The sequence below is a fragment of the Podarcis vaucheri genome (assembly GCF_965113315.1).
Source record: "Podarcis vaucheri genome assembly, chromosome: 4".
NCBI lineage: Eukaryota > Metazoa > Chordata > Lepidosauria > Squamata > Lacertidae > Podarcis > Podarcis vaucheri.
This window is the reverse complement of record NC_138762.1, coordinates 99,796,610-99,817,605: the sequence shown is the minus strand read 5'-3', so window position 1 is coordinate 99,817,605 and position 20,996 is coordinate 99,796,610. Positions and strand designations below refer to the sequence as shown.

The 20,996-nt window shown below is 44.0% G+C and overlaps 3 protein-coding genes across 3 annotated transcripts in view; 2 read left to right on the top strand and 1 right to left on the bottom strand.

Moving 5' to 3' along the window:
- LOC309530184 (tigger transposable element-derived protein 1-like) overlaps positions 1 to 19,417 on the top strand; it is a 196,790-nt gene extending 177,373 nt beyond the window's left edge. The window contains exon 2 of the mRNA XM_082218904.1: positions 19,224 to 19,417. The gene's annotated coding sequence lies outside the window, so the exon portion shown is untranslated. The remainder of the gene's footprint in view (positions 1 to 19,223) is intronic.
- Positions 561 to 9,211, bottom strand: LOC309530171 (glutamine amidotransferase-like class 1 domain-containing protein 3, mitochondrial). Its single transcript, XM_082218879.1, has 4 exons — positions 9,015 to 9,211; positions 5,657 to 5,828; positions 2,837 to 3,041; positions 561 to 848 (listed from the first exon to the last, which is right to left on the bottom strand). Exons 1-4 carry the CDS (start codon positions 9,120 to 9,122, stop codon positions 656 to 658), a joined length of 678 nt encoding a protein of 225 aa, XP_082075005.1. The 5' UTR covers positions 9,123 to 9,211; the 3' UTR covers positions 561 to 655.
- On the top strand, positions 10,011 to 16,465 carry CLN5 (CLN5 intracellular trafficking protein). The gene is made up of 4 exons (XM_082218825.1): positions 10,011 to 10,212; positions 10,951 to 11,116; positions 14,169 to 14,394; positions 15,563 to 16,465. The coding sequence occupies exons 1-4, from the start codon at positions 10,091 to 10,093 to the stop codon at positions 16,072 to 16,074; spliced, it is 1,026 nt and encodes a 341-aa protein (XP_082074951.1). The 5' UTR covers positions 10,011 to 10,090; the 3' UTR covers positions 16,075 to 16,465.
- Positions 19,418 to 20,996: the final 1,579 nt, after the last annotated feature.

Here is a 20,996-nt window from a genome sequence, read left to right as displayed (position 1 = left end):
TCCGGAGGGTTTAGGTGACCCTGTGCAACAGTAGAGAGGCGGAATAGGAGCTGGAGGGAGAAGTTAGCAAAAAATGCCTTCCCCCGGCAGGAACCTTCAGCTGGAACTCAAGACAGAAGAGCAAGCTTGGATTTCACCCTATAAAAGCTGGTGCAATTGATGCCGCTAAAATAGGTATTGTTTGCATGCCCTGAGCAAAACCAAGTTCTTCCTCGGAGGACATTCACCTACCACTTGCTGTCATAATAAGTAGCTCCCAGAGTACTGCTAGGTCGGCAACTAGCAGTACAAGGGCCAAACCCACCCATCCCAAGAAGTTCTTGTTAGCCCTTCTTGTTGCAAGAGCAGACAGGTACAGGGAGACTTGTCTGTGGCAAGAGGACTGGCTGGAAGTGCACTTAAAAAAACATGGTGGATCCTTGATCCTTCCTTTGTCATTCTTTCTAGTAAAACTGGCCTTGGGCTTAAAATAAGAGTGAACAATTTGCTTATCTCAAAAGGAAGGACAGAAGGAAGACTACGTTCAAAATACCAACGACTGGATAAAGACTCTTGATCTCGGTGGCTTAATTATTTTTATTAATTCTACCGTATTTAAGCAAAGCGTCATTTGTTAACGCATTTACCAGCTGCCGCCAAGGCTGGCTTTCCCCCTTCATGCCAGTTTCAAGACTTCGGTAACCATGGTTCCAACCCCATCAAAAATCTGATGCAAAGGGGCTTTGCACATGAACGCGCAAGTGGTGACTATTTTGTTTGCGGAATCCACATGGGCCTCGCTCACGTCTTTGCAGATGTGCTTGCAGCCAAGTTCTTCGATAGCCGCAGCTGTTTCAGCATCAGGAAACCTGCAAGGAAAGGAAGTTAAACAAGAATTGCCTTTCCCTCACCGCCGAAGTGCTGGATTTGACCTGTAATGCCCTAGAAGGCTCAGGACCACAATACATCAAGGACTGGCCCTCCCTGTATGAACCAGTCCTGTGGTCTTCATCAGAGGCCCTTTCTGCATGGACCTCACCCAAGTAAGCTGCAGAGTAGGGCTGGCGATATATCAATATATCGCTCCAAACCAGTTTGAAGTCTATACAGTGGTAGCTCGGGTTAAGTACTTAATTTGTTCTGGAGGTCCGCTCTTAACCTAAAACTGTTCTTAACTGAAACACCACTTTAGCTAATGGGGCCTCCTGCTGCCGCCGCCGGAGCACAATTTCTGTTCTCATCCTGAAGCAAAGTTCTTAACCTGAAGCACTATTTCTGGGTTAGTGGAGTCTGTAACCTGAAGCGTAATGTAACCTGAAGCATATGTAACCCAATGTACCACTGTATCGTGATAGTGGCTTCATAGTTTTTGACCTGGCAATATATTGCGAATCATGATGTGTGTGTGTGTGTGCTATGCAAAAATCACCATGTGGTAAAAACCGTGAAGCCAGCCAATGCCTCTACATAGTTCCATCCTTATTTTGGACATTGTCATACATCAGTATATCATGATGTTTAGATGGTGATATATCACGAAGTTGAAAACCAACTCCATCCTTATTTCAGACATTGTAATATGTCGGTATATTGTGATGTGATATAGTGTGACATTGGGTAGATGGGACTCGTCCTTATTAATATTTTACAGGAAGAGCATTTTTTTGTATTGTACAGTGGTACCTCGGATTACAGACGCTTCAGGTTACAGACTCCGCTAACCCAGAAATAGTACCTCGGGTTAAGAACTTTACCTCAGGATTAGAACAGAAATCGCACCATGGTGGCGCGGCAGCAGTGGGAGGCCCCATTAGCTAAAGTGGTACCTCAGGTTAAGAACAGTTTCAGGTTAAGAACGGCCCTCTGGAACGAATTAAGTTCTTAACCCAAGGTACCACTGTGGGAAAATGATTGCTTGTACATAAGAGCATGAGCAGAGTTCTTATTATTGCAGAGTGATTTTACAGCAGGAGATATTGTTAAGAGCATGATGAGCATGTGAACACCTCATGCTAGACTAATGATTGGCTCACGTAGCATAACATTCTCTTTGTCTGTGGGCAAAAGCAAGGTTGCATTCCTTTGATTTGTTACTTTTGAGTACCAGGCAGAACAAGCGCTGTGCTGGAGGAGAGAGGATGTATTATTTTCACTGCGCACAATAAACATTGCATGGCTAAAGCCAAAGCTTTTTCTTCAAGTCATCTTGGTGTGAGACTGATTTCTTACTGATGTCGAGCTGGTTCTCGACATACCACTGTACTACCACCCCCCCCCCCCCGCTTTTAAAACAGGACATATAAAAGCGCTTACTGTATTTTTCACTCTATAACACGCACCAGACCATAACACGCATATAGTTTTTAGAGGAGGAAAACAAGAAAAAAATATTCTAAACGAAATAGTGGATATATGATTTTTGTGGTTCATGCTGTGGCCACAGACATGTGATCTGACAGTGAGTTTGGAGTAGCCCAATGCAAAAATCCTGAGGATCCATGTGGATCCATGCTTTGTAACCACAGAGGAGGGAAGGAAAGGGAACCATGGATCCTCTGCTCACGACTGCAGCAGATCCCCCTGCCACCCGCAGGCATTCGCTCCATAACACGCACAGATATTTCCCCTTACTTTCTAGGAGGAAAAAAGTGAGTGTTATGGTGCAAAAAATACGGTAAGTTGCTCTGCGTCTTTTTTCTTTTGTACAAAGTGACCAATGAGTGTAATCAGCAACAACCAACAGAGAAAAATGATAGATTGGAGAAAGCTGTACATCAGTGTAACAGGTGGATCTTGTGATCGGCAGAGAATCAGCATGCACGCAGAAGCAGATGATGCTCCAAACAAAATTCCTTACCTCCCGTCTACATTTCTGTTGTGGCCGACGGTGACTTCACAGCCTGGGAAGACTTTCGCTGCCAGCACAGGGGAGATACAGCACAAGCCAATGGGTTTCTTTGCGCTATGGAACGCCTCGAGGGTGGACTTCACCAGGTTGTTGACAGTGCAGTTCTTTCCTTCCACCGCCCAGGAACACAAGTTCTTCGCGACGCCAAAGCCCCCTTGAAGGGAGGGGGGAAAGATAAGAGCTTACTCGTTTATGTCGAGAAGAAACTTCCCATTATTGCCTCTTCCAACATAGGAGCACCGCTGTTTTGTCACCCAATGAGACAACGCTTATTTGATATTGGCACAAAATTGGTTCGGCCCTGTGGAGCGCTCTTCCAGTAGAGATTGAGAAGGCATCTTCTATGGTGAACATTTTTCTGATTTTCCCCGCTTTGTAATAGTTTGTGATCTGTTTTCAAAAAATGTTTTATGTGTCATACAAATGATAACCAATGTTGTAAATGCAAAGAAAAAGAAGGTACCTTTTACCATATGTGGTGGACGTGTCCTAAGGTGAAAGACCTCTGGGGGGAAATTTATAATAAATTGAAAAAAATGTCGAAAAACACATTTATTAAGAAACCAGAAGCCTTTCTCTTTGGAATACAGTGGTGCCTCGCAAGACGAAAAGAATCCGTTCCGCGAGTCTCTTCGTCTTGCGGTTTTTTTGTCTTGCGAAGCAAGCGCATTAGCGGCTTAGCGCTATTAGCGGATCAGCTGATAAGCAGCTTAGCGGATCAGCTGTTAAGCGGCTTAGGATCAGCTGATAAGCGGCTTAGCGGCTTGGGAAAAAGGGGGGGGGAGGAAAAAACCCTGCAGGAACCCGCAAGACATTTTGTTCTTGCAAAGCAAGCCTATAGGAACTTCGTTTTGCGAAGCACCTCCAAAATGGAAAACCCTTTCGTCTAGCGGGTTTTCAGTCTTGCGAGGCATTCGTTTTGCAGGGCACCACTGTAATAGACTAGAACTGCCAAAAAAGATGTTAGACTGTTTTTGTATGCCACTACAGCGGCAAGACTTTTATTGGCCAAAAATTGGAAATCGCAAGAAAGACCAACAATAGATGAATGGCAGATGAAGATGTTGGAGTTTTTGCAGCTGGCTGACCTGACTGGAAGAATCCGGGGCCAGAAAGAGGAGGAGACACAAGAAGACTGGAAGAAATTTAAGGAATATCTAGCGAAATATTGTAATATAAGATAATTAGAAGTCACTTAAAAGTAATAAATAGGCTTAGTAGAATAAGAATGTGCTGTAAAACATTAAGGACTAGAATACTAATAAAAGAGGAGGATAGTAAATGGAAGGAGTCAATAGAAATATGATTCAATAGAAATATGATTTTGGAGAACTGTTACAAGGTGGTACAATGAAATTCAGTTAGGGGGGACTTGAGGAAGCCAATTAACAATGTAAGGCAATTTGGGTTTTGGAAGAAATAATTCTTTTTATGTTTTTCTTTTGTATTGTAATGTGTTTTCTTTTGCTGTGTTTTGTAATGTCTTTTCTTTTTCTTATAAATTTGGAAAAGCAATAAAAAAAAATTTGAAAAACCAAAACAAAAAATGTTTTATGTGGCCTTTATCGTGTGCATTAGAATTGTGCAAACCACTTTCATTTTTTAAATTTATTTATTTATTTATAAAATAAATAAATGTGGAACGTAGAAATGGGGATTACTGGTTGGTTTTTGTTGTGTATTTGCGTATAAAAATTTAATAAACTAAATACCGTATTTTTCGCTCCATAAGACGCACCAGACCACAAGACGCACCTAGTTTTTGGAGGAGGAAAACAAGAAAAAAGAATATTCTGAATCTCAGAAGCCAGAACAGCAAGAGGGATTGCTGTGCAGTGAAAGCAGCAATCCCTCTTGCTGTTCTGGCTTCTGGGATAGCTGCGCAGCCTGCATTCGCTCCATAAGATGCACACACATTTCCCCTTACTTTTTAGGAGGGAAAAAGTGAGTCTTATAGAGCAAAAAATATGGTAAATAAAATGCACTATGCTTTGCGGGAGGGAGTATTGTTGCAGTGAGGTGCAGTATTAGAATCTAGTTATAGAGTCCCAGCTCACAGTGCTGAGCACACTGAACTGGTGCAAATGGGACTTCCGGGGTGGCGCCTCCGGTGATGGCGGACTCCCTCTGAACTGGAGGGACAAGCTCCGCACGAAACGGGTCTTTTCCTTTTTATTAGAAAAGTTTTATGAATGTTGGGAAAATGCTGAAATGAAATTATTTGGCTCTGGCTAAAATATTTAAAGAATCTGGTAAAAGGGTTGGTTTTGAGAAATTGATAAAAAAGATTTAAGTTTTAAATTTTAAGGTTATTTTTATAAGATAAAATGAGAATAGAGTAAGATAACATAATGATAAAATATTATGAACTATGGAAAGGATTTGCTGGGACAATTACTAATCAAGATACAAGAGATGGGAGGGGGAGGAGGTCAGAGAAAGAAGGTAATGAAATTTGGAGAATTTGAAAAAAAATGGTGGGTTTTTTTTCACTTTTTATGTTTTTATTCTTTTTTCTTTTTTGTAATTGTGTTTTTTTCTCTGTGTATTTTTTTTAAAAAAATTCTTTTGTCTTAATAAACATCATTTTTAAAAAAATGAACTGGTGCAAATGATTTTTACGGTTCACAAATAAGTGTTAAACTAATTCATTTGTAGCACAATCCTAAACATGTCCTTTCAAATGCAAATCCTGTGGAATTTAATAGAGCTTACTCCGAGGCATATAGGATTGCAGGTTTGATTAGTTTATTTTTTAAAAATGCTCACCTGGAAAAATAATTGCATCAAATTCACCGACTTTCAACTCAGCCAAATCCTGGATGTCCCCTCTTGCAAGTCTAGCACTTTCAACTAAAACATTTCTCTTTTCTTCACTTGGACTACCCTTCAAATGATCAACAACGTGCATCTGCTCAATATTTGGTGCAAATATCTTTACCTGAAAAAGAAAAGGGAACACAAATACATATGTGTTACAAAGTAGCACTTTTGCTAGTTGCAAGAGTCAAGATTAACCATGGGGTCTTTTTTGCCAATTTTAAGCAAGATAATTTTGCAAGTACCAACATTTCAAGAGGTTTCTGAAATTCCAAAACGACAAAGCATAGGGATTTCAGCATCAATTGGTATTTAAGGTAGCAAGATTAGGTAAAAAGATCTTTAAAGCAGGGCTAAATGTTGCCTAGATTTCTACAAGTGATTTAGAGTATTTTTGCACAGCTGAATCAGGAAATGGCATCCGTTTCTCTCCATCAGGTCAGGTTTTTGTGCTATGTTGATTTGAAAAAAATCAGATCTTGTGACAAAATCAACTACATTTTTGTGGCATTATCTACCCCAGTTCAAATAAGAATACAGTGGTACCTCGGGTTACATACGCTTCAGGTTACATACACTTCAGGTTACAGACTCCCCTAACCCAGAAATAGTACCTCGGGTTAAGAACTTTGCTTCAGGATGAGAACAGAACTCGTGCTCCGGCGGCGTGGCGGCAGTGGGAGGCCCCATTAGCTAAAGTGGTGCTTCAGGTTAAGAACAGTTTCAGGTTAAGAAGAGACCTCCAGAACGAATTAAGTACTTAATCTGAGGTACCACTGTATAGTGTTTTCATTTAAAGTTGTAAAATAAACGGTACCAAACGTTTGCCAAATGTGCTTTCCAGTGATACAGTCACAGACCATATTTTGTCAATGTTTAGTAAAATAACTTGCAGTGTATTTTCAATTTAATGGCATTCAGTATGGCGCTGAACCTATTTACTCAGACACAAGTCCCATTGAGTTCAATGAGACATACAACCTAGTGAGCTCAGAACTGGAGCCACGTTTCGTTTTCAAGACTGCAATCCTATGCACTCCTTTGCAGAATCCTAAACTCTGCTGAACACAGAGGCTTGTTTACAAGCCAGCAAGCAGAACATTGAAGGCACCGAGATTGCCAAAGACAGCTTGATCTCGCAGAAAGGAACAGGAAACAGGCAAGAGACATTTTCCATGGAAAAACGTTTTGTGGGTGGGAGAAAGGCCTTTTTTTCTGCTATAACTCACTGGAGCTCAGTTCCAGCACCTCTCAGGTGGGTTCCATTGCCATTATAAGAGAACAAGGGAGGCATTCATGGCGAGTTCTCGCACCTCTTTTTCTAGAAAAACTATCACTGAATGAGAGCATCTGCAGGTCTTCTTCCCTCTCCCTGTGTGTGCCTGTGTGCAGTTATAAATGCAGTGCAATTATTCCACCACTTCCTTTCTAAAGCATGGCATGCCCTGGTTCTTCTTCTTACTATGAAAGATTGGCATTAAAGAGGGCTAGGATAGAGTGACGTGGAGGAGACAAATGCTAGCCACTATGTAGCAAAAGCCACACAAACCTTTCACAATAGCCCGAGACCTCAAACTTAACCCCCATGACAACACAGTGAAATTGTATTACAGCCGTAGGCAGGATTCCTGCATCATAGCGGTTGGACTAGATGGCCAAGGGGGTTTCCTTCTGATACAGAAAAATAGGGGTCCCCTAAGTCCATGACCAAGGGACGCGGGTGGCGCTGTGGGTTAAACCACAAAGCCTAGAATTTGCCAATCAGAAGGTCGGCGGTTCGAATCCCCGCAATGGGGTGAGCTCCCCTTGCTCGGTCCCTGCTCCTGCCAACCTAGCAATTTGAAAGCATGTCAAAGTGCAAGTAGATAAATAGGTACCACTCCGGAGGGAAGGTAAATGGCGTTTCCGTGCGTTGCTCTGGTTCGCCAGAAGCGGCTTAGTCATGCTGGCCACATGACCCGGAAGCTGTATGCCGGCTCCCTTGGCCAATAAAGCGAGATGAGCACCGCAACCCCAGAGTCAGTCACGACTGGACCTGACGGTCAGGGGTCCCTTTACCTTACCTTTAAGTCCATGATCGGTCAGAGATGAATGGATAGGGGCAGGAAGCAGGGAAAGCAAAGCAGATCTTTATTTTTCTGTAACAACCAAATTCCCCCCCCCTTCCTAGCAAGGAGGCCAGAGAGACCCAGAACCAAGAAGAAACACAATATAATAATATTAATATTATTTATACCCCACCCATCTGGCTGGATTTCCTCAGACACTCTGGGCGGCTCCCAACAGAATATTAAAAAAAGATAAAACATCAAACATTAAAAACTTCCCTGAACAGGGCTGCCATCATCTCTTTTAAGGGTTTTCATTTTGGCAAGCATCCCCTCTACAGTCAGAAATTACATCACACCTGAGGTTGGGTTACTGTGGCTCAGGCAGGCCAAGGTGTGATATTCCTGAGGATTTAGCAAGTTTTACATAGTTCCAGACACAGTTTACACAAAACATTAGCATTGGATCATAAGACCATCATGATGCCCCTCATATAGTTAAAGCTATGGTTTTCCCAGCAGTGGTGTATGGAAGTGAAAGCTGGACCATAAAGAAGGCTGATCGCCGAAGAATTGATGCTTTTGAATTCTGGTGCTGGAGGAGATTCTTGAGAAGCCCATGGACTGCAAGAAGATCAAACGCATCCATTCTGAAGGAAATCAGCCCTGAGTGCTCACTGGAAGGACAGATCCTGAAGCTGAGGCTCCAATACTTTGGCCACCTCATGAGAAGAGAAGACTCCCTGGAAAAGACCCTGATGTTGGAAAGATGGAGGGCACAAGGAGAAGGGGACGACAGAGGATGAGATGGTTGGACAGTGTTCTCGAAGCTACCAGCATGAGTTTGACCAGCATGAGTGGAAGACAGGAGTGCCTGGCGTGCTCTGGTCCAGGGGGTCACAAAGAGTCGGATATGACTAAACGACTAAACAACAACAACATGTGCATTTACCTTGTGCAATTACCGTATCCACATTTATCCTATATTTGAGACCTTAGAGGTCCTATAACACTACCAGCTCTACAATTCTATGATTCTATCCTGAGGAAATCGCAAGAGACCCTTGCAAGCAGTTTGCTTGCTTGCTTGCGCGCACTAAGTTTAAGCTGTGGGTTAGGAGGATTTTGCACGGCAGGACACGAGGGGAGGAACAATCCTATTATTGTAGAGTCGGAAGGGACCCCAGGGGTCATCTGGTCCACACACACCCTGCAAGGAATATCCCCCTTTTGCACTTTTAGGGGGTCGCCAGCCTCACCTCCGCTCCAGCCCGGCTCAGGTGCACCAGGACGGCGGACGCCTCGTGGATCTCGCTGCCGTCGAAGACGCCGCAGCCAGCCAAGACCACGGCCACCCGCTTCCCCATCCTAGCCCGCGGGTCCCCCGCGACCACGGAGGAAGAGGCCGCAGGAAGGAAGGATCTGGTGCCGGATCCCACCCACCCCTGCTGGTCCGGAAGAAGAGCCGTCGGGGCGGCGCTTTCTGTGACCCTTGGAGACGGGAGAACAGGAAAGACTTCGCGTCCTCCAGGAAACGGCGTCGCGCCTGGGATGCAAACACGTCTGCTCCCCTTTCCTTTCTGAGCGCAACGCGCGCTGATTTTGCAGCACATAAGAGGATAATCGCACTACATGCGGTTTGATCCGGCGTGCACGTCCAAAAAAGAAAAAAAAAAAGGTTTTCACGTGTGAAACAGCTTTTGCTGCGTCTCCAATATGATGTTTACTTTTTCCCTTTGTAAGATTGCAACACCTCTCTGAAATTGTCTGGCCTAAGGGTCGCTGAGACATATTTGAAACGAGCTAAAAGCCTGGGGATTTTAAAAGCCTATACTGCAACCCCGGATCCGACGCTTTGTGCAAGGCGAACCACTCGCTCTCCGGCCACTGCACCTAAAAAACCCCCAAAAAACCCTACAGCAGAGATATGGAATCATAGGACTGTAGAGCTTGAAGGGAGCCAGGGGTCATCTAGTCCAACCCCCTGCAATGCAGGGATCTCAGCTGAATAACCCGTGACAGGCGACCCTCCCTATAAAGGCTTCCTTCTCCATGCGCAAACAAAAAACGACCCGGTGGGGCTGAGAGAGCCGGGAGATCTGATTCCCCCATCGCGATCGCGGGACAGAAACCAGAGCTAGAGAGGGGAGGGAAACGACAACAGCAGCTCTTGCCCAAAGCGCCTGGGAGGTTTCCGCACTGAGCATGTGCCCGACCCCTCGGCATGTGACGGGCTGAACTTTGCTCAGCTGACTGCTGGGCGGGCGAGAGAAACGCGGAAGCGGAGCTGGCCTGCCCTGCGCCGCTTGCTCTCTGCTTGCAGGGGAGCCGCATCATGGCTGCGGGCGGGGAGCCGGCGCGTCTGTGGCTGCTACTGCTTTTGCTCCTGCAGTTGGAGACGCCCTGCAGCTCGACGTGCGGCTCCCCGGGGCAGCAGGGGTGGCCTGTGCCTTACAGGTGAGAGGACGGCGTATGGGGAGGGGAGAGGGTCGTCGGGCAGGGTCCCCACTCCCGCGGCCGCCTACTATAGCAGGTGCGGTGATGGCTCACTTCCAGGGGAGGGCAAGAGAGGTTTGGGCTCCCCCTCCAAAAATTAGGATTTGCAAACATCCGGGCTGTGCCTAAAGTGGAACAAAGGGGTCGCATGCAATCCTGTCGTTCAGGTTTGTGCTTGCGCAGGAGAACTTTCCCCTCCTCTCCCCTGCCCCCACCCCCCAAATCTGGGGGACCCTCTGAGCATATTTGGGGAAGGGGGGTGCCAGGGGGAGGAAAAGAAGAAGCCTTGTTGTGTCAGTGGAGCTTCAGATGTCCAGAGTGGGATCATAGAATTGTAGAGCTGGAAGGGATCCGGGGTAATCTAGTCCAATCCGCTGCAATGCATGATCCCTGGGTGGTCTCGAACCACCAGCCTTATGGTTAACAGCCAGGTGCGAGCAATGCAGGGGTCCAGATGGGACGCTTTTTCAACACAGATGACTCATGGGCATGCAGTGGTGACTTGCCAGGGGCTGAGCAGTCTCAAAATGGGGAGATTAAGTATAATTATGGGATGTAGCTCTGCGAGAGAGAAAATTCAAGAGGATGTCCAAGCAAGAGATGACTTCCAGTTTATGGCCGTTTCTTTCTTCTAATCTGAACTTTTGGGTTAAAATCAATTTTTTTAAAAAAACAACACATTTATTTATTTTAATGCAGGCGTTTTGATTACCGCCCTAAAACAGATGCCTACTGCCAGGCTCGTTACACTTTCTGCCCAACTGGCTCTCCCATTCCGGTGATGAGAGATGACGATGTCCTGGAAGTATTTCGGTTACAGGCGCCTGTCTGGGAATTCAAATATGGAGCTCTCCTTGGTCATATGGTAAAGTGACATGTGTTTCCTCCTCCTCTGTTTTGTCAGCCTTTTGCATCCCAATTAACCTAGATTTCAAAAAGTGCCATACAGAACTGACATTGTTAATTTGATTAAATATAGACCTTGTAAATATATTCAGAAAACATTGTTTACCACTTTTCTGGCAACAGGAGAGTGTTAGAAAATGTTTTGAGAATTTTTAAGTAACAGCTTTGAAAGAAGCAATCTTTAAATGGCACTTTCAGGGCGGTTTTTATTTTTTGTTTTATTACTATTCCTAGCTAGTGCCAGTCACTGGCATGTTACAGTGATTCACTCCCTCCTTCCAGATATTAAATGTGTAAAAGTTTCTCTGTTCGTGCAGAGAAATCACGGGACGTCCACTTCCTGGAACTGCGCCATTTCCCCAGATTGCTTTGTTATTTTATAGCATTTGTAGTGTTGCCTTTCCTGCCATCCAAGGCATGTTACAAAAAACCACAATGCGACAGCATAATTGGCCAATTAGCCTTACGAGCTGTGCAAGGTATGGCTCACTGATTCTCATAGTTGGTCTGCAATTTCTAGATTGTGGCAGTTCTGTGAACACTTACCTAGGAGCAAACTTAATTGAAAATTAAGCATGATTTATGGGTGGCACTGAGGGACGCGGGTGGCGCTGTGGGTTAAACCACAGAACCTAGGGCTTGCCGATCAGAAGGTCGGCGGTTCGAATCCCCGCAACAGGGTGAGCTCCCGTTGCTCAGTCCCTGCTCCTGCCAACCTAGCAGTTCGAAAGCACATCAAAGTGCAAGTAGATAAATAGGTACTGCTCTGGCAGGAAGGTAAATGGCGTTTTCATGTGCTGCTCTGGTTCGCCAGAAGCGGCTTAGTCATGCTGGCCACATGACCAGGAAGCTGTATGCCGGCTCCCTCGGCCAATAAAGCGAGATGAGCGCCGCAACCCCAGAGTCGCTCACGACTGGACCTAATGGTCAGGGGTCCCTTTACCCTTTACCTTTTATGGGTGGCACTGTGGGTTAAACCACAGAGCCTAGGACTTGCCGATCAGAAGGTCGGCGGTTCAAATCCCCATGACAAGGTGAGCTCCTGTTGCTCGGTCCCTGCTCCTGCCAAGTAAACGGCGTTTCGGTGCGCTGCTCTGGTTTGCCAGAAGCGGCCTAGTCATGCTGGCCACATGACCCAGAAGCTGTACACTGGCTCCCTTGGCCATTAAGCGAGATGAGCGCCGCAACCCCCAACTGGACCTAATGGTCAGGGGTCCTTTTCCTTTATATGCATGCAGTGGGTCAGGCTCTTATCGATGTATAGGCAAACTAAGGCCTGGGGGCCGAATCTGGCCCAATTGCCTCCTAAATCCGGCCCATGGACGGTCCGGGAATCAGCATGTTTTTACATGAGTAGAATGTGTCCTTTTATTTAAAATGCATCTCTGGGTATTTGTGGGGCACAGGAATTTGTTCATCCCCATCCCCCAATATAGTCCAGCCCCCCACAAGGTCTGACAGACAGTGGACCGGCCCCCTGCTGAAAAAGTTTGCTGACCCCTGCTCTTACTGTTCAATCCTCTGTGTGTTTACTTAGACTCAGGTCTCAATTGTATTTAGTGGGACTTACTCCCATGTAAGTGTTCATAGGATTATAAAGCAGTGTTAGAAACTCAAGATATGTAAGCTAATCACCTGATGGCACCTGAAACCTAGGTTATGATCACCACGATGGAATTTCTCAGCAATGATTTTTTTTTTACACTGCAATTTATTATTCTTATTATTCATTTCATTTCTGTACCGCTTTATAATTTAATTTTTTAAAAATCGCAAGGCGATTTACATCACATTAAAGCATCCAATAAAACAATCCAAAATAAATTGCAAGCATCCAGGAAAATACTTCTTTCCCCATATTTATTCACCTATTTAATTTATATAGCAGTAGTACTCTAGGAAGCCAGGGTGGTGCAGTGGTTAGAGAGTTAAACTAGGACCTGGGAGATCAGGGTTCAAATCCCTGCTCAGTCATGAAGCTGACCTTGGAGTCCATCACAGCCTCTTAACCTCCCTCACAGGGTCATGGTAGGGATAAACCGAGGTGGGGGGTGAACCATGTACTCCTTGGAGAGAAAAAAGCAGGGATATAAATGCAGTGAATAAGCTCTTCTGTGTACCTGCTTAAGAAAGCTGGAGGGGTCAGCCAGATGGAGATGTGAATTGCCACCACATATCTATCATATGTGATGGACCTGTAAAAGTCCATAAAAGGGTAAAAGAGTGTTGGGAAATAATTCATAATGAATTGGAAAAAAAGGTTTAAAAGTACTTTCCCAAAAAAACCAGAGTCCTTTTTGTTGGGAGAAATTCCCAGGTGTCAAAAAAGATTATTTATGTATGCCACTACTGCGGCCTGTATTTTGCCCCAAAATGGAAAACGAGTAAAGTCCCAACTAAAGAAGAATGGCAACTTAACCTGATCTGATTTGCCATCTGATTTGAAAAATGTTTATTGAATATATGGACGAAAACTATATATTTGAAAACGTGGGCAGCATTAAGATGAACAGTGTAAATAAGTTTTGATGGATGTATTGATGGAATACTGAATGGTTTAGTTTATATAAAATATGCAGGGATTTGTGTTATGCAAAATGAACCATGGAAAGAGAGGAAGGGAAATCATTGATATTTTAAGGTTGTTTAAATGAATATTCTAAAACGTAAAACAGATAATTTAATTAAAATTATAGGGAAAAAGAGAGATTTCAGTTGCCAACCCGGCATCCAGAGAGCTCCATGTGGTCGCAATTGGACCTGCGCCAGCCGCAAAATGTGCCTGGCTAATTTCTAACACTGCCTTGGAGCAGTAAGGGGAAACCTGTGGCTTTTCAGATGTTTCTGGACTGCAGCTTCCATTGTCCCTGACCATTGCTGGGTGGTGCTGATGAGAGTTCTGGTCCGACCACACTGAATCCCCACCCCTGAGTTAGAGTCCTTATAGAGAGAAATGTGGAATGATGAACGAAGGCATGCCTTCACTTGTGTTGGTTGTTCCTTTATTTTAGAAGATCATGCACGACGCTGTCGGTTTCAAGAGCTCCTTATCGGGGAAGAACTACACAATGGAGTGGTATGAGCTCTTCCAGCTGGGGAACTGCACCTTTCCTCATCTCCGGCCCAATTTGTTTGCCCCTTTTTGGTGCAATCAGGGGGCCGCCTGCTTTTATGAAGGGATAGATGATGCCCATTGGAAGGAGAACGGGACCTTGGTTCTGGTGACCACAATCTCAGGTAAACATGCAAACATTGTCATGGGGCTTGTTGACGTGATGGGGATTCAGAAGTTGTTGGTGCATAATTATTATTTTGGGCTTGGTTCAGGCCAGTAAGCAATCTGAGGGTGTTACTGTATATCCATATATCTTTGCAAATTGCCTGCAATCCTCATCCGACTTTTCTGGGAACAATCCTTGCTGAAATTAATCAGACTTTCATTTGAGTAGATGTGGTTAGTGTTAGAATTCCTGCTCCATGATTGCAGTCATGGGATTGTTGTCTATCACATGAAGGTGTATGTTTTGACTCCACAGGGTGGGAAGTGACGGAGACAGGATGTTTGTGTTACTGTGTTCTGTGAAGTGGGACTACTGTCCTTTGTTCTTTTTCTCTTTGCTGTCTGATGCTAGAGAGGAAGCCATGTTGCAGTGCTCCATGTGTGTTTATATGTAAATAAAGTAGATTAGCCAAAATGCTGAGTTGCTGAGGTCTGTTACGCAAGATGCGCAAACTCTGTGGAACCCTAAGTGTGCCGATGTCTGTTGGCATCAGTCGCTGTGATGTTCAGGCTGAAGACAGTTTTGAAGCTCCCGAACGATCAACCAGGAGGGAGAGAACATGCCAGTCGGGCATGTGTCTCTGCTAGGGTCCTACTCAAGTGTAGGCCGAACTCCTGATAGTTAGAGCCATTCCTCTGTTTTCTGTGGAACTGGGAAGATCTCCAGAGGTCTTCAGATTTGAACACTTCGTGGACACAGATTCTGTGTCATCATGTGCTTACACCAAGCATTCTGGTGTTCCTTCTGAAATAAATTTCAAAAAGTGACTGCTATGCTTGCATAGGAGCATCAGCCCAGCCTGTCAGGGAACACTGAGAGCCAGTGGGGTGTAGTGGTTAGTGCGTCGAACCCTGGGAGACACGGGTTCAAGCCCATGCTCTGCCAAAAAGCCAACTGAGAGCCCTTGGGTGTCTCTCAGCTTAACCTATACCTCACAGGATTGTTGTGGGGATTAAATGAGGAGGGAACTAGGTACGCTACGCTGAGCTGCTGGGAAGAAAAAGGTGGAAAGGCTGCAGAATTAAGCAGGTTATTTGAAAGCACAGATAGTATTCAGCTGTGCAGATATGATTCTCCTATCTCCTTCCCGTACTGTGATATTGTGTTTTCTTCTTCTTGCACAGGAGCTATGTTTAATCAAATGGCAAAATGGGTGAAATACGACAACGAAACTGGCATTTACTACGAGACGTGGATGGTCAAAGAGAGCCCGGAGGAGCAGGCCAGAGTGTGGTTTGAGCCTTACGAATGCTCCAAGTTTGTACAGAGGACATACCAAAAGCTGGCTGAGCTGGGGGCCATTTTTAAGAAGATACAAACAAATTACACCACTATTACTCTCTTCAGTGGAGAGCCCGTCTGCTTTGGGAATGAAACAGCTATATTTGGACCACACGGAAACAAAACGCTAGCTCTGGCCATTAGAGACTTCTATTCTCCTTTCAAACCTTATCATTCCGTCAAAGAGTTCTTTCTAAACCTCTTGAGGATATTTGATAAAGTGGCTGTGGACCATCAGTTTTACCTCTTCTATAACTTGGAATATTGGTTTCTGCCAATGAAATATCCTTTCATGAAAATAGCCTATGAAGAAATCCCATTGCCTCATTCAAACAGCACAAAGTTGGGCGTGTAGTTTTTCGTAATGACTTTTTTTTTTGTACAAAGACAAAAAAAGCAAAATAAAACCCCCAAACCCATTTTATGCTGAGTTGCCTCAGATGTCTTTCAGGCTGACAAAGATGCCCGAAACTACTTGGATATACCTGGATTTTTACTAACGCTGAAAAGGTTATCTGCACAGGGAAATGAATGCATCAAACCTAAGCTATTTCATCTTTAATTGTGTGAGGGAATGAGATTCGTTTCCAAGCCTTCAATTTTGACTTCCAGAGACACTTGATGTATGCACTGGAACCAATGTGGGTGAATAAGGATGGTAAATAATTATTCTGAAGTTCTCATTATGTGCCCTGTACCTGATTTGAATGGTTGCATTTAAAGGTGGGAGCAGCCCTCCTGAGTGATTCCCCCACCTACTATTTTCATTTTATTACCCTCACTGTAGCACTCTGTAGAGCAGGCATCCCCAACCTTTGGCCATTCAGATGTTTTGGACTACAATTCCCATCACCCCTGACCACTGGTCCTGTTAGCTAGGGATCATGGGAGTTGTAGGCCAAAACTTCTGGAGGGCCAAAGGTTGGGGATGCCTGCTGGTAGAGCTGCAGGAGTGGACAGCAGATTCAAGTAATGCTGGCACACAGAAGTATGTGGGGGGGAAATGGTTTTCAAGGATGCTTACTAAGCCATTAGCATTGGACAATCACATAGAATAGAAAATAGGAATGTGGCTGCATACATTCATAGAATCATAGAGTTGGAATACACCACAAGGGCCATCGAGTCCAACCCCCTGCCAAGCAGGAAACACCATCAGAGCACTCCTGACATATGGTTGCCAAGCCTCTGCTTAAAGACCTCCAAAGTAGGAGACTCCACAACACTCCTTGGCAGCAAATTCCACTGTCGAACAGCTCTTACTGTCAGGAAGTTCTTCCTAATGTTTAGGTGGAATCTTCTTTCTTGTAGTTTGGATCCATTGCTCCGTGTCCGCTTCTCTGGAGCAGCAGAAAACAACCTTTCTCCCTCCTCTATGTGACATCCTTTTATATATTTGAACATGGCTATCATATCACCCCTTAACCTCCTCTTCTCCAGGCTAAACATGCCCAGCTCCCTTAGCCGTTCCTCATAGGGCATCGTTTCCAGGCCTTTGACCATTTTGGTTGCCCTCCTCTGGACACGTTCCAGTTTGTCAGTGTCCTTCTTGAACTGTGGTGCCCAGAACTGGACACAGTACTCCAGGTGAGGTCTGACCAGAGCAGAATACAGTGGCACTATTACATTCCTAACCTTGAGGTCAACCTTAAGACAATTATGGGGATCTGCTTGAGCACTTTTAAGTAGCTGCTACTTACTCCAGGTTTGTTAAATTTATAGGTTGCTGCAGTTCTAAAGGATGTTTTTCCTGGATGAATGCCAGCTGATCTGTGCTGTTGCTTGAACTACAAAGTTTTTCAAAACAGGCTCAATGAGTTGGCAGTGTCAATCTGTGTGTTGCAAAACTTCTAATCACAATGAAGTTATGTGCCTTGCTTTTAAAAATATTTCTTGCTTGGGATTAAAATTTTGTGTCCTTTGTTCGTCCATAATCCCTATAGTTTGGATTAAAGTTTTTAATCCTAAAGCAGATCCAAATAACTACTGACCCAGAGGTCTTATCTCTATAACTGGGACAGTTTGTGCCAGTGTTTCACATCTTAAATGGAAACTTGGGTTAGTGAGCGTAATATCCTTGGGGAAGAGCAAATTGGGTCTGGCTGTTTAAGCTGGCCTAAGGAAGAGCACTGTTTAGTATTGGCCCATCTAGCAGATAAATATGTATCAAAATGAGCTAAGTTTTTATTTACTCAAGACACTTTTTTGACTATACCTTTCATGATCACCTATGTAGTAAATGAGAAGGATACTACCTTGATAAAAGATTGTTTTTGATCCATGAACTGTATCAAAACACATCTGCTCAGATGCATTGCATTAATTAGAGTTTTCTGAGAGGATGTTCTCTCATGGAGTTAAGGAAGAATGTGTCCTTGCTTACACTTTTAAGTTTTGAAGATACCTTCCCCTTTCCTAAGATCTGTTCCATGAAGGTATTTATTGTCCTATTGTCATGCCATTCTAGTTTCACAGATGTGGTTGCGCCTTAAGGATTTACTGCTTATTATAAAAATAGCAATTGTTAATCAGCATTCAAAATCCAAAGTTATGGTTTGGCACTCTTAAGGTTAGATGTACCATACCTGTTCAAAACAAAACAGGATCTGTGCTGTTCCTAAGAGAGAAAAGCTTTCGCTAGCAAGTGAGCCAGCAGTTTTATTCTTTTGAAAGATGCTTACTAAGGGTAAACAATGTCATTATTTTTATCTTTGTTAGCTAGTCTACATCAGGGGTAGGCAACCGAAGGCCCGGGGGCCGGATCCGGCCCAATCACCTTCTCAATCCAGCCCACAGACGGTTTGGGAATCAGCGTGTTTTTACATGAGTAGAATGTGTCCTTTTATTTAAAATTCATCTCTGGGTTATTTGTGGGGCATAGGAATTCATTCATTTTTTAAAAAAATTCAAAATATAGTCTAGCCTACCACATGGTCTGAGGGACGGTGGAGCAGCCCATGGCTGAAAAAGGTTGCGGACCCCTGGTCTACACTGACAGAATTCAGTTTTATGAGAATTGCCCTTGCTATAGTTTGTGTAAACACAAAAGAAATAGGAGCTAAAATGCTTGCATGCAAGGTTTCACACGCAAGTGCCAGTGTAGCCCCTTGAGAAATTATAATTTTTTTACCAGTGCTTTTTCTGTGCAGCAAACAATGTGGCGAATCAGCCTCTGCAGGAAGGTGGATCAGAGGAAGTTTCTTTAGATCTAACCCAACTTTATAGAACAGAAAGGGAAATGACATGGAGGAGGAACACTCATTCATATAACAGAAACCTGGATAATATTAGCTTTGCTTGGCTGCTAAGTTTATACCTGATTGCTATGGGGTAGGGAGAAAGCAGCGATTAATAACAATACTATAATGAAATAGAAAGGTAAATCAGGCAGCTACACAGGTGCACTTTTCAAAGTATCAAGATGCTCATTCACACAACCTAAAATAACACCATAAGGATGGAAACAGTATTACTTTTCATTTAAAAAACCATCCAGAAACCAAGTACAGTGGTGCCCCGCAAGACGAATGCCTCGCAAGACGGAAAACTCGCTAGACGAAAGGGTTTTCCGTTTTGGAGGTGCTTCGCAAAACAAATTTCCTATGGGCTTGCTTTGCAAGACGAAAATGTCTTGCGAGTTCCTGCGGGTTTTTACCCCTCTCCCCCCCCTTTTTCCCAAGCCGCTAAGCCGCTTATCAGCTGATCCTAAGGCGCTAAGCCGCTTAACAGCTGATCCGCTAAGCCGCTTATCAGCTGATCCGCTAAGCCGCTTAACACCTGATCCGCTAAGCCGCTTATCAGCTGATCCGCTAAGCCACTTATCAGCTGATCCGCTAAGCCGCTAATAGCGCTAATCCGCTAATGGGCTTGCTTCGCAAGACAAAAAAACCGCAAGACGAAGAGACTCGCGGAACGGATTCTTTTCGTCTTGCGAGGCACCACTGTACATTTTAGGATCAAAAAGGACATTTAAAGTGTTAAACAAATTCAGATAAAATCTGCCTATTCGATAAAGATCTACAGAAACTTGTATCCTATTCAGATGTAGAGTCCATTGAGCAAAATGTTCTTTGAATCATATACTTCAACTTACAGTTCCCTCTCATCTATATGTCTGGTATATTTGGCAGTAATTAAAATGGGTACATTTTCTAATTACAAGAGGATCCTACATTCAAAATATAAAATCCGTACTTTTTTTTTTATTTGATGGAATCCTAATAGAAAGTGCATGCAAAGTTTTATCACTTACTCTGTATCACATCATGGTCTTTGTTGGGTTTTTTGAGAAGTAATACTTCTGAAAATATCAGAATCTGTCCAGGTGAACATGTACAAAAACAGGTGCCAAAATGTATTTCTGATTCAATACATGAAGTTGCTGGTTTTTTAAATGTTAACACTTTTAATTAAAGGTATATCTTTCTTCATATACCATGGAATGGGTCTTTAGTCAAACCTTAAAATGTATCCTGCATTACCACTTAAACCTTCACTATGTCTGCCTCCCACACCTTCAGGTTCCTTTTAAAAGCTTGTTTAGACTCTGGCGTAGCTTTTTCTTGGCCTAATTTGTGTAGGCCTTCAAACCTAGTCTTCATTGCTCCGGAGACGGTTCTCTTACTAAATACTGCTGGAAGAAGAGATTGCTCCAAGAAACATTTCAGAAATATTTTTGATGTAGATACAAGCTAGCCTTTACACATTGCACCACACTTAAGTCCGTAACAGCAATGCAGTAGGTTTTCTTGGCAAAATGTGCTAGTGCTGAAGAATATGGAAGCAGCGCCATTATGAAGAATGGGACTAATGCAATTTTATACTTAAAAAACACCCAAACCAGTATACCTGAAGGAGCATCTCCATCCCCATCGTTCTGCCCAGACACTGAGGTCCAGCGCTGAGGGCCTTCTGGCGGTTCCCTCACTGCAAGAAGCAAAGCTACAGGTTACCAGGCAGAGGGCCTTCTCGGTAGTGGCACCTGTCCTGTGGAACACCCTCCCACCAGATGTCAAAGAGAAGAACTACCACCAGACTTTTAGAAGGCATCTGAAGGCAGCCCTGTTTAGGGAAGCTTTTAATGTTTGACGGACTATTATATTTTAATATTTTGTTGGAAGCCACCCAGAGTGGCGGGGAACAAATAAATTATTATTATTATACCTCTAGATCTCAAAATATTTTTGAAATGGAGGAGAGCATTACAGCCAGTTTGCCATGTAGCAATGGGTGGGGTGGGGGACTGCCATTTGTGGGACTAGTATAAAGACCACTGGA